This window comes from Oncorhynchus mykiss, chromosome Y (assembly GCF_013265735.2).
Source record: "Oncorhynchus mykiss isolate Arlee chromosome Y, USDA_OmykA_1.1, whole genome shotgun sequence".
NCBI lineage: Eukaryota > Metazoa > Chordata > Actinopteri > Salmoniformes > Salmonidae > Oncorhynchus > Oncorhynchus mykiss.
The window spans coordinates 11,045,504-11,058,195 of record NC_048593.1 but is presented as its reverse complement, the minus strand read 5'-3'; the positions used below and the strand labels follow the sequence as shown (position 1 = coordinate 11,058,195).

At 45.7% G+C, this 12,692-nt stretch overlaps 1 protein-coding gene across 2 annotated transcripts; it reads left to right on the top strand.

Moving 5' to 3' along the window:
- The first annotated feature begins 4,366 nt into the window (after positions 1–4,366).
- ddx56 (DEAD (Asp-Glu-Ala-Asp) box helicase 56) lies at positions 4,367–11,879 on the top strand. Of its 2 annotated transcripts, none has more exons than XM_021590605.2 (14): positions 4,367–4,508; positions 4,950–5,111; positions 6,086–6,240; positions 6,383–6,553; positions 7,473–7,563; positions 7,694–7,935; positions 8,059–8,196; positions 8,493–8,606; positions 8,829–8,923; positions 9,048–9,121; positions 10,337–10,426; positions 10,520–10,625; positions 10,733–10,833; positions 11,085–11,879. In XM_021590605.2, exons 1-14 carry the CDS (start codon positions 4,452–4,454, stop codon positions 11,163–11,165), a joined length of 1,677 nt encoding a protein of 558 aa, XP_021446280.2. In that variant the 5' UTR covers positions 4,367–4,451; the 3' UTR covers positions 11,166–11,879. The 2 variants fall into 2 exon arrangements, with proteins under 2 accessions (XP_021446280.2, XP_021446279.2); XM_021590604.2 differs by having other exon boundaries at positions 4,368–4,508; positions 11,082–11,879.
- The last annotated feature ends 813 nt before the right edge of the window (positions 11,880–12,692 follow it).

Below are 12,692 nucleotides of genomic sequence, written 5' to 3'. Positions count from 1 at the left end.
TTATGTCTGATCATACTGCACCGTCTGTACAGCTCCTCTGATCTGGCCATGGACAACAGCAGCACCTGTGACACACACACAGTTACCATCCATTGGGCAAACAAGACACACGGGTGGTGAGTGTGTGTGAGTGCCTTATTCTGTGGCCTCTCTCTCTGTGTGTTGGTTGGGCTCGGGCTGGGCCGGACCTAAGAGACAGGGCTGTGGGAAGAGGAAGGGGAGTGGAGGGGCTAGGAGGAAGGAAGGAAGGAAGGAAGGAAGGAAGGAAGGAAGGAAGGAAGGAAGGAAGGAAGGAAGGAAGGAAGGAAGGAAGGAAAGCTGTCAATCCAGTTGATTGTGAGGTGGCAGAAGCGGGAGGTGCGGGTAGTGACGCTGGAGCTCTAGACTGTCACAGGACACACTGGGGGAGACAGGGAGAAGGGAGGGGAGGATCAATTACCAGATGTACAGATTTGTTGAATGCCTGATTAGATAAATGAATGAATGACAGGTAGACTCACCAATTTCTGGGGAAGCAGGAGAAGAGGGCAGGACTGAGGTGTAGTAGTGGAGGTCTTTTTGGGATGAGCTCACTTCTCCTCCTCCTTCCACCTTCTCCTCTTCTGGTCACAACCCCTCACTCTGCTGTCCTCCCAGAAACACACATACATGAACACATGGCCCAATCTCACAGAACATACATTTTCCTTTGAGGTGCACAAAGAGACAAATCACACACCTCAGCGGATCTCTTTCTGGTGCCTCTGCCCCAGCCATCAAGTCGATGACCATCGTTGGTCACCACCTTTCAAAGTGTGTTGCATTCTGGGGAGAAAAATTGTCAGACAGGTGCAAGTGTAGCACATGGGGATGTGTAAAACGTACTCCTCAGTCTAAAGTGTCCCCACTTATGCAAGCAAATAGCTAGCTTTTAGTGTGGTGCCGACTGGTACGATACTTCGGGAGGGTGGTCACGTGTGCAAGCAAGGCATAGGTACTGGGCTCGAGCCTCAGTGTGAGCATAATCAGGAGGAAGTGGTACTCGCTAAGCAAACAGCGTGACGTCCTTTACACCTACATTGGCTAAAAACATTTTCAGGTTCTTGCCATAGATTCTCAAGCAGATTTAAGTCAAAACCGTAACTCGGCCACACAGAAACATACACTATCTTCTTGGTAAGCAACTCCAGTGTAGATTTAGGTTATTGTCCTGCTGAAAGGTGAATTAATCTCCCAGTGTCTGGTGGAAAGCGGACTGAATCTGTTTTTTTTCTAGGATTTTGCCTGTTATTAGCTCAATTTTTTTATCAAAAAAAAATCCCCAGTCCTTACTAGCATACTCATATCATGATGCAGTGACCACTATTCTTGAAAATATGAGGAGTGGTACTCAGTAATGTGTCATATTGGATTTTCCCTAAACATAACACTGTATTCGGGACAAAAAGATTTAGAAGCTTGAACCCCCCCCATTTTTGCCCCCCAAAAAACTCTAAATAAACATAATTCATGATAGTTTATATTTTATTTTTGTTTGTTTTGTTTGTACATTTAGAAATTACAGAAGTTTTAGTCGTTAATCATTAATAATGATGAGTGAGAAAGTTACAGACACACAAATACACCACAAGTATGTGGACACCCATTCAAATTAGCAATCACCATAGACAAACACTGGCAGTAGAATGGCCTGTACTGAAGAGCTCAGTGACTTTCCCCGTGGCAGCGTCATAGGACGCCACCTTTCCAACAAGTCAGTTCGTCAACTTTCTTCCCTGCTAGAGCTTCTCCGGGCATCTGTAAGTGCTGTTATTGTGAAGTGGAAACATCTAGGAGCAACAGCATCTCAGCCACGAAGTGGTAGGCCACACAAGCTCACAGAACGGGAAGGCCAAGTGCTTTGAAAAAAGAAAAATGTATAACCTTTATTTAACTAGGCAAGTCAGTTAAGAACAAATTCTTATTTCCAATAACGGCCTACCCTGGCCAAACCCTAAAACATCTCCCTTTTGAAGTAGTCCATTCTCTACTAATACTTCTATGAGGGGCGGCAGGTAACCTAGTGGTTAGAGCGTTGGGCCAGTAACTGAAAGGTTGTTAGATCGAATCCCCGTGCTGACAAGGTAAAAATCCGTTGTCCCTGAAAAAGGCAGTTAACCCACTGTTCCCCGGGCGCTGAAGATGTGGATGTTGACAGAGGGGTTGTGTTAAATGCGGAAGACATATTTCAGTTGAATGCATTGTTGTGACTAGTTATCCCCTTTTCCCTCATGCTCTCTCTCTATAGGTATTTGGAGCTGGTCATTGTAAATAAGAATTTGTTCTTAACTGGCTTGCCTCGTAAAAAATAAAAATGAGTTGGTAAACAAACTGAAAGGGTACATTTCTGCCACCTGAAGAGGTATAAAGCCAAGGTTGGTGATTTACTGCCACCTGAAGAGGTATAAAGCCAAGGTTGGTGATTTACTGCCACCTGAAGAGGTATAAAGCCAAGGTTGGTGATTTACTGCCACCTGAAGAGGTATAAAGCCAAGGTTGGTGATTTACTGCCACCTGAAGAGGTATAAAGCCAAGGTTGGTGATTTACTGCCACCTGAAGAGGTATAAAGCCAAGGTTGGTGATTTACTGCCACCTGAAGAGGTATAAAGCCAAGGTTGGTGATTTACTGCCACCTGAAGAGGTATAAAGCCAAGGTTGGTGATTTACTGCCACCTGAAGAGGTATAAAGCCAAGGTTGGTGATTTACTGCCACCTGAAGAGGTATAAAGCCAAGGTTGGTGATTTACTGCCACCTGAAGAGGTATAAAGCCAAGGTTGGTGATTTACTGCCACCTGAAGAGGTATAAAGCCAAGGTTGGTGATTTACTGCCACCTGAAGAGGTATAAAGCCAAGGTTGGTGATTTACTGCCACCTGAAGAGGTATAAAGCCAAGGTTGGTGATTTACTGCCACCTGAAGAGGTATAAAGCCAAGGTTGGTGATTTACTGCCACCTGAAGAGGTATAAAGCCAAGGTTGGTGATTTACTGCCACCTGAAGAGGTATAAAGCCAAGGTTGGTGATTTACTGCCACCTGAAGAGGTATAAAGCCAAGGTTGGTGATTTACTGCCACCTGAAGAGGTATAAAGCCAAAGTTGGTGATTTACTGCCACCTGAAGAGGTATAAAGCCAAGGTTGGTGATTTACTGCCACCTGAAGAGGTATAAAGCCACGGTTGGTGATTTACTGCCACCTGAACAGGTATAAAGCCACGGTTGGTGATTTACTGCCACCTGAACAGGTATAAAGCCACGGTTGGTGATTTACTGCCACCTGAAGAGGTATAAAGCCAAGGTTGGTGATTTACTGCCACCTGAAGAGGTATAAAGCCAAGGTTGGTGATTTACTGCCACCTGAAGAGGTATAAAGCCAAGGTTGGTGATTTACTGCCACCTGAAGAGGTATAAAGCCAAGGTTGGTGATTTACTGCCACCTGAAGAGGTATAAAGCCAAGGTTGGTGATTTACTGCCACCTGAAGAGGTATAAAGCCAAGGTTGGTGATTTACTGCCACCTGAACAGGTATAAAGCCAAGGTTGGTGATTTACTGCCACCTGAAGAGGTATAAAGCCAAGGTTGGTGATTTACTGCCACCTGAAGAGGTATAAAGCCAAGGTTGGTGATTTACTGCCACCTGAAGAGGTATAAAGCCAAAGTTGGTGATTTACTGCCACCTGAAGAGGTATAAAGCCAAGGTTGGTGATTTACTGCCACCTGAACAGGTATAAAGCCAAGGTTGGTGATTTACTGCCACCTGAAGAGGTATAAAGCCAAGGTTGGTGATTTACTGCCACCTGAACAGGTATAAAGCCAAGGTTGGTGATTTACTGCCACCTGAAGAGGTATAAAGCCAAGGTTGGTGATTTACTGCCATTTACAGAAAAGCTGCCCATATCAGCCTACAACTTGTAAATCATTTTCTCCATTCCTGTTCAGAAAGTGTGATTATACTGTGTCCTAATAGCCTTGTTAATGTTCATTACATTTAACTTGTAAATAAACAAGATTTTTGTTTTGGTTTCTTTTATTTTTTGTTGTTCTGCGTTCGTGCCCCGTGGCTCCTGCGGTCATAGTATCCTGCTGCTTGGAGAAAGGTATATATCATGAATATATCGAGATTAAAAACGTGTGCTTTTAAGGAAAAGTAGTCTAATATCGCCATCCAGAGTCTATTGGTCTTTACAAAATTTAGTTGTGGTATAATAATCTATTTGATCTATTATTGCATACGTGTTCTGTAAATATTTTAACTAATAAAATAAAATAAAAATATATATATAGATTCGAAAATATATTAATTGACGGGAATAATGTTGCCTTTCGTAAAAACAAATAAAAAATGTTCTACGCGTCCCGGCTCAAGTGATGGATGACGTATAAGTCAAGCGACGTACACACGTGTCGAAGCCTGGTGGAAGCACTAGAGACAAGAAATGGCTACCGACAGGCTGCAGTTCCATGAAATGGGCATAGATGATCGCATTTTAAAGGTAGATGTTCTTCTCTCCTGTGAAACTATATGAGGATAAATTAATTGTTAAATTGCATGACCTCAATTGTGATATAAATCCGAGAACTATACGCCAGTAGACACTGAACGCTGCTAGGATAGCTAACATCCGTCGCTAACCATAGCTAACTGTTAGCTAGCTACCATGTAAAAGTGTTTACTTTGCCTGTCAATCTGTCTGGATATCAACGTATTCAATTTAATATGGGACGTAGAATTAACCTAGTTATCTATGTAACTACGTTATTTCGTTATGTAACTAGTTAGCTAGTTATTTAAACAATCACCAGGAAATTCAAGAAGTTGTCATGCAGAATATTTAAGAAATAAACGAATGAGATCATATAACGTCACACAGTATTTTGTTCTGATATGATTTCCTAGCTAGTAACTAAGACCCCCCCCCCCCCCCCCCACCTAGGCGCTGGCGGACTTGGGCTGGGCTCAGCCCACTTTGATCCAGGAGAAAGCCATTCCACTGGCGCTGGAGGGCAAGGACATTCTAGCCCGGGCCAGGACTGGCTCAGGAAAAACAGCTGCTTACGCTGTGCCCGTCATCCAGCGTATTTTGACATCCAAACAAGTGAGAAGTAGTAGTAGCAAAGGCCATACTGTATCAAGGTGTTTATAACATTAGACCGTGGGTGTCAAACTCATTCCATGGGTGGAGGGTGGTATGGCTGTGGTCTAATCAACACTGTTACCATGGGTACTCCATGGCTATCAGTCCAAAATAAGCCGCTTTAAGAAATATTCAATAGTTTCAAGAAGACATTTAAACGTACTTTACTGGTTGTCTGTGCTGTTGGTACATTTGGCTGTAGGAAGTGTGGATGGGGTATCCACGGGAAAATGTTGTTTACCCAATGTTTTGCAGCACCGGTGGGTTCTGATGAGTTTCATGTGATGCACAATATGTGAACAATGGCTGCATGTAACCAAACGTTGTCGACCAAAGCGTGTTCCTTTGCAGTCACCTGGAAGTGCTTGTGAAATTTGCCGGCTGATTGCGTGGGATAACATTTGGTCTGTGCTTCGGGTTAAACTCGGCCATTGTTGACACACTATGCAAGTCGCATGCTAGTCGCATGCGTTCGCATTGAAAATAAAAACCGATATACAGACCAGCATACTGAAAGTCAGGTTAATAACACTACTCTCTGGGTATTTTGTCTCCGATTACCTCCTACACGACAAAATCAGAACAACAGGTAGAGCACATTCATGGGACTGTTCACAAAATGTTAGACGAGTCTTTCACTCTCTGATTCATAGAGGCTAGAGCGGAGCCAAGTAAAACCTCAACCAGGTGAGTTCCCAACTAACCAGTGATCTTAATTGATTATTCTTTGGTCCATCAAGTACAATGGAGGAGTGGAAACCCAAAGAGACTTGAGTCTTCCCTCCGTTGAACGAGTTTGACACCTGTGCTTTAGACCATCTCTGGTAGTAGTGGCAGAGCCTTTCGATTGGGCTAAGAGTAATCCGTAGTTAGCATAGTAGTAGGTGATGTAGCGAGCGGGAGCAGCTTGAACCTTGCGTGTGTGTTCTCTCCAGAATGTCCGTGAGCAGGCAGTGAGAGTGTTGATCCTGGTTCCTACCAAGGAGCTGGGGCAGCAGGTACAGGCCATGATCCGCCAGCTGACTGCCTACTGTGCCAGAGACGTGAGGGTGGCAGACATCTCCGGCAAGGCTGACCTGTCTGCCCAGAGGTCAGTTTGCTCAACTGTCATCATCTAACATATTGTTTCAGGAGACATTGTTCTGGTCTGCATATTAATGCCTGGGAAAAATCATCTGTAGTCTTCATGCTTGTGTGTGTACCTGCACTTACGTGTGTGTGTTTCATGACAGGCCCATCCTGATGGAAAAGCCAGATGTGGTAGTGGGGACCCCCTCTAGGGTTCTGGCCCACCTCAGTGCCCAGAGCCTGGACCTGCAGGCCTCGCTGGAGACCCTGGTCATAGATGAGGCTGACCTGCTCTTCTCCTTCGGCTTCGAGGCCGACCTCAAGAGCCTGCTATGGTAAGACACCAAGACAGAGAGACGTACACACACTCTGACAGTGTCACTAATCTATAACGGAGTACTGTTTGTGAGTGGTTATGTTGAAATGTGCTAGATTTCCATCCAATTGGCAAAATATGTATGTGAATATTCTAGAAATCAATATGCTCATTTTCCTAACAAGAGATGTTTCCATCAAATTGACGTGTCTTGCATAAAGGGCTGTGCGTGATGACCGTGCACATACAAATAACTTTTGCGATTAAATTCCCTTGTACCGACCCCCCCCCCCCCCCCCCCCCCCCGATAATTAGGTCACAATAAACGTTGCGTTGTATAGCGAATGTACCCACTCTGGTCTTAGCAGGTGTTCTCTAGCCAATAGCTTGCAGATAGTGTGGGAAGACTACCGGTATGATGACATTATTAGGGATAAGCGCAAGATTATTTTTTATTTGTCACACGGCCGCCAATCATGCCACCGGAATAAGACGCTCGATATTCGTTTGAAAAGCAGCACCGACCCTCATCGCCGTGCACTTCCACCACCCTGTGAAGTTCATCATAACTTATTTGATCTGTAGCCTAATACAGTGTGTGCTTACTCGAATCGTGGTGGGAGGACCACACAGCATGTCATTGCTTGACTCCGTTTCCTTCGATATGATGGTTATTGTATTCCACCGCAATTTCTCGCATAACTATCTTTGCAGACACAATAGGATCCCACCTAGTCATAACTATCTTTGCAGACACAATAGGATCCCACCTAGTCTGGGCTCATTTTGTTTTGTTGGCACGTTTCCATCAGGCCTGTCGTGACAGTTACTTTACTTGCGTAAGAAAGGTTGGATGGAAACCTGTTCAGAGGGAATCTCCCTTTCCCATGTACCTTTTTTAGTATACATTTTTTAATTTGTGTGTGTCATTCCATCAGCCACCTGCCAAAGATCTACCAGTCCTTCCTAATGTCAGCTACTCTCAGCGAGGATGTCCAGGCCCTGAAGGAACTGCTGCTGCACAATCCTGTGAGACAAACAAGAGTAGTGCTCATTTTAGTTTTCCTTTTCAAAACTTTTTTCGACGGCCCTGCTTTGATAGCATATTATCTGTCGGAATTCCTCTCATATGGTGTGTGTGTGTGTGTGTCCGTCCTAGGTGATTTTAAAGCTGCAGGGCTCCCAGCTGCCAGACAGCTCCCAGCTGCAGCAGTACAGTGTTCAGTGTGAGGAAGAGGACAAGTTCCTGCTCATCTACACCCTGTTGAAACTGCACCTGGTTCAGGGCAAGACCCTGGTGTTTGTTGGGGCAGTGGAGAGGTGCTACAGACTCAAACTGTTCCTGGAACAGTTCAGCATCCCCACCTGTGTACTCAACTCTGAGCTGCCTGTCCACTCCAGGTGAGGAGGGAGGGAGGGTGGGAAGGAACGATGTAGGTGTTGATTGACGTCCATCCGTTTTATCCATCAAAATCTGAACACTTTCCTGCGCTCTCTCGCCCCCCCCCCCCCCCCTCACCCCAGGTGTCACATCATAACCCAGTTTAACCAGGGGTTCTATGATTACATCATCGCCACGGACGAGCAGGTATTGGCTGATCCCACCACCACAGCGCAGGCTGCCGAGGGGAAAGGGAAGAAGAAGAAGAAGAATGCAGGGAGGTATGGGATGCTGCAACATACAATTGAGCTATTTAGCAATCGGTCGTTTTAAACGCCTTATCCAGTGTTGAAATGATACCGTTTGTGCCCAGTTGGACTGAATTTGTTTGTTGTAGCAGAGAAGGAGTCACTTAGTTAGGATGCTGTACACTGTAGCAAAATGTTTCGCAATGGAAACGAGAGTTTCTATTGGACAAATTCACATAGCGCCCTGCTTCGTTTGGTTTGGTTCATAGGTAATACACCCCCAGGTGATGGTACAATGACCCTTGACCTCTCACACCTGACTCCCACAGAGCCAAGGACAAGGAGTACGGCGTCTCCAGAGGAATCGACTTCCAGAATGTCTCCAACGTCATCAACTTTGACTTCCCCACCACCGTGGAGTCCTATATCCACCGCGTTGGACGGTCAGTGTCAACAGAATGCAACGGAATACAAGAAACAAGCCTGCACCTCTGAAATAACACACAAAGGCTACGTCTCGAATCACGCCCTATTGCTCCTGTAGTGCACTACTTTTTGAGCGGGGCTCTAGAAGAGGGTGTCATTCAAAATTTGCCCCTGGGCTATCCGCTCAAAGGATGAAGGTATTGGATAAATCTCAACAATTCAACCTTTTCCTTCTGTAGAACGGCACGAGCAGACAACCCAGGCACCGCGCTCACCTTCATCTCACACACAGAGCTCCCCCTGCTGGCAGAGGTGGAGGACGCACTCATTGGCGGTAAGATCAGGCACTGTGTTTCTATCTGAGGTAGTCTGTCTTTGTGACAAAACCTATTCTCTGTGCGGATGTAACGGTAGTCTGTGTGTGTTTGACCTAGCGTCTCTGTGTTGTGCGTTTTCAGATAACACTGAGTGTGCTCTGAAGCCGTACGGGTTTAAAATGGAGGAGATTGAGGGCTTCAGATACCGTTGCCGGGTACGTACAGCACATCTGGGATGTTATATCACACTTGTTCACCTCACACTAGAGGGGCTGCGGGTCCCAACAGAGATCATTGCGGCGCGGTCTGGATTCTTTCATGCTGCGGTCGGGAGCGGGCGGTCGGGAGCGGGCGGTCAGACGGACAACTATTCAACTATTTTTGTTGTTTCCGCAGATCATTTGGAAACGGTCGTCTTTCTGCTTTGCATGAGTTGGCCTACCTATTGTCTTAAAAGCACACAAAAAAAATGGTACAATTCGCTCCTGGAGTTAAGTAACCCTCTCCTGGTCGGGCGTGCGAGATAAAGTGCGCCTAGTTTATGTGTGCTCTCAGTGAAAGAGTATAGGCTGCCTTTTGCGTGGGTGGAGAATCACGTGGCGGTTATCTTTCCAAGGAAATGTAGTTTTATTAAGTATGATTAGACTTAAGTTTCGCTAATAAATATGGATCGTGGAAAGATGTGGATGGCGCTCAACCAACGTGAGTGGGGGTGCAATCCAAAAATGACGTGATGGGATAAAGGCGCAGGAAGTGCGTATGGGCAACCGTGGTGAGCGTCGCGAGCAACTTTAATTTTCATACAAAAAGACCCATTTTGTCTCTGCTTGAATATCGTCCTCCTTAAAGGCAGGCTATATCCTATAGGACAATGCGAAATGTAGACAGTGTCGCTGTCGTCATTCTTGCTGCCTCTAGTTCAGTGGTCATACCTGCGAGATCAGGTTTGTGCGTGTGTGCGGTCTCAATTAGAGTAGGATCCAGCCTCCTGCATGGGCAGAGAAGCATGGGGCAACTTTCCAAGGAAGTCTTCTCAAGGAAATGTACTTCCTAAATATGGTTAGGCTATAGTTTACTACATTGCCTAGAAATAAATATTGTTCACCCACATTTGTCTCCATCTGAAAATCGTCCTGCTCCTAAAAGAGAGCCTATAAAACTAATATAATGGGCCATGTGAGAATGTCTGGTAATTTAACCTACTACTTAGGTTATTTTTGCGTGTTTTTGATATGGCTGGCAAGTGAGCTGCGTCACATACGCCTAAAATAACATTGTGGGACTGCGGTTGGGTTCGGGACCAGTTCTGCGGTAGCGGGTGGTAGTTGGACAGATCCAGCGGGTGTGGGCAGGTGCGGTTTGAAAAGCTCTGGGCTATACACAGGTAGTCTATGAGTTTGGAATTTGTAATAATAAATGTGTGTGTCTAGGATGCCATGAGGTCAGTAACTAAGCAGGCGGTGAGGGAGGCCAGACTGAAAGAGATCAAACAGGAGCTGCTCAACTCAGAGAAACTCAAGGTGAGTGGGCTTCTCTCTCTCGCTCTCTCTCCTGCTCCCCTTTCTGTTTCTCTTCCTTTTCCATGGCACTGATTGGTCAGTTCTGTCACTCAGACGTACTTTGAGGACAACCCCCGAGACCTGCAGCTGCTGAGGCACGATAAAGACCTGCACCCTGCTGTCATCAAGCCACACCTGAAGAACGTACCAGAATACCTCAGTAAGACACACACATTGCTTAGGGACCTCTCTCCTATCAATAATGGTTTTCAACCTTACACTCAGCTTATGGTAATATGTAAACAATATTCTCATTGGCTGTTTCAGTCCCTCCGACGCTGAGGGGAGTGGCCAACCCAATGTCTGGCAGGAAGAGGAGGAGGAGAGAGAAGCCCAAACCTGACGGGGTCGTCAAGACGACCTTTAAGGTAAGGTTCCGAACTAACTCTAGCCCAGACATAACTTTAGCCCTAACATAATCCCTATACCCCTGGCCTTAACCCTAACCTAGCTCAACAAAGACCACGCTGGGGAGTTGCAGATGTTCCATTAGCTTTTTTTTCTTCCATTATTTCCTTCACACTGGGAGCAGCAAACAATAAGCAAGCATTTACTTTCAAAACTGTAATGGATACTCTGATCCGTCTAACCCCGTCTCATCCCTTTTTCCTCCTAGAAGGACTTCCGAGGCAAGAACCCCTTGAAGAGTTTCCACTACACCGGGGGGAGGAGCCGAGGGGGCAAGGCTGGCAAATCCTAGGCCTCCATGTTAACGTGCACCAATCAGACTTGCTGTGCACAGCTGGCCTATGACATCACCAGTTTCCAGATCAGTTCAGGTGGAGAGGAGACAAACTGAGGAAGCCATTGTAGACTACTGAGATGCAGCCGGAGTGTCCAACATCAGGGTGGTATTCACTAGACCCCAAACGGAAGAAAACCGACTGAAACAGGGCGGGACTGCCTGAACTTTTCCAATAAGAAACACTTATTTGAGTTTTGCTACGTCTTGAAACGGTGTGCACTAATGAATACCACCCACGTTTGAGGAACCTCCCAGCAGCACCGTTACTCCTCTGTCAGTGAACCAACATCCTCGTTTCCATTGTCTGGTTAGAAAACCTTCTGTGAACTCAACAGAATGTCCCTTCCCTCAACACAACAGGTGTTTATCACAGTAATGTAACAATGACTGCATTACTCTGAACTTCCACTGAAGCAAATTACCTTCACTAGTGTTCAAAATCCTAATTTGAAGAACGAAAATTGCCATTTAGTTTCAGTAAGTAACTTTCTATTGTTGAATTGGGATCTCGATTGACTTCCGTAACTGAAATGCAACACCTGTTTTACGACACACGATGTACCTTGAAATGTCCATGTGATTTCAGATGGTTACATGTGGGTATTGTTTCTTTGTAACATAATAATTCAGAAAAGTGTAACATTTTATTAAATGGTTTGTGCTCTTTAAGCTGTTGATCATGTCACTCCCAGAGGTCTCTCCCTCTAATGAAAGGTTGTGCTGTGCTACTGCTTCTGAGACTCCAGACTCCTGCATGCATCTGCGGTTCCTTTCCTTGGTCTCTGCCATTAGGCTGCTTAAAACCCCTGAGCCCACAGCTATATCCTCTCCTCTGTCTAACACACCACCAAACAGGACTAAGTTCTATACACATCTGCACACCAAAGTTTTCACCACAGCCTTCTACGAACCAAAACGTTCTACACACCAAAGATTTCAACAATATTTTCTTTAGTCTCCTGGCTCTTAGACTCTTCAAGCTCTTAGAGACTCTTCAAGACAGACTGACTCCGGCTGAGACGTCTTCTAAACCTGAGGACTGTTGGATGGTCTATTGTTGTTGCTCGTCTAACTCATGCAGGTCATCTGTTAGCTGACTACTCTGACTGGTCTGTGTGAGAGACTGTGGGTGGCCTGAGGATTTTGTGCGTCACTAAAACATTAGTTGGCCTATTTGGTCTGCAACCTTGCCTTTGTTTGGTTGGTACAACCCAGAGTGACTTTTTAGAGCTGGGGTCAGGTTGCACTGCGAGTCCTGGTTCTGAGTGTAGGAAGAAGATGAGGGGTGCAGTGTTGAGTTTGTGGGTGTCTCTGGTCCTGTGCTGCTGGATTCTGGGCTGGGCTGGAGGTGTAGAGGGACAGGACACTGCACGTGTCCAGACACAGGTGAGACAGACTGGACCTGTGGCACGTGGGAGAATGGAACAAATCGTTCATCCACTGTAACGTGAGGACCAGGATTGTACAGTAACGGTAACATGT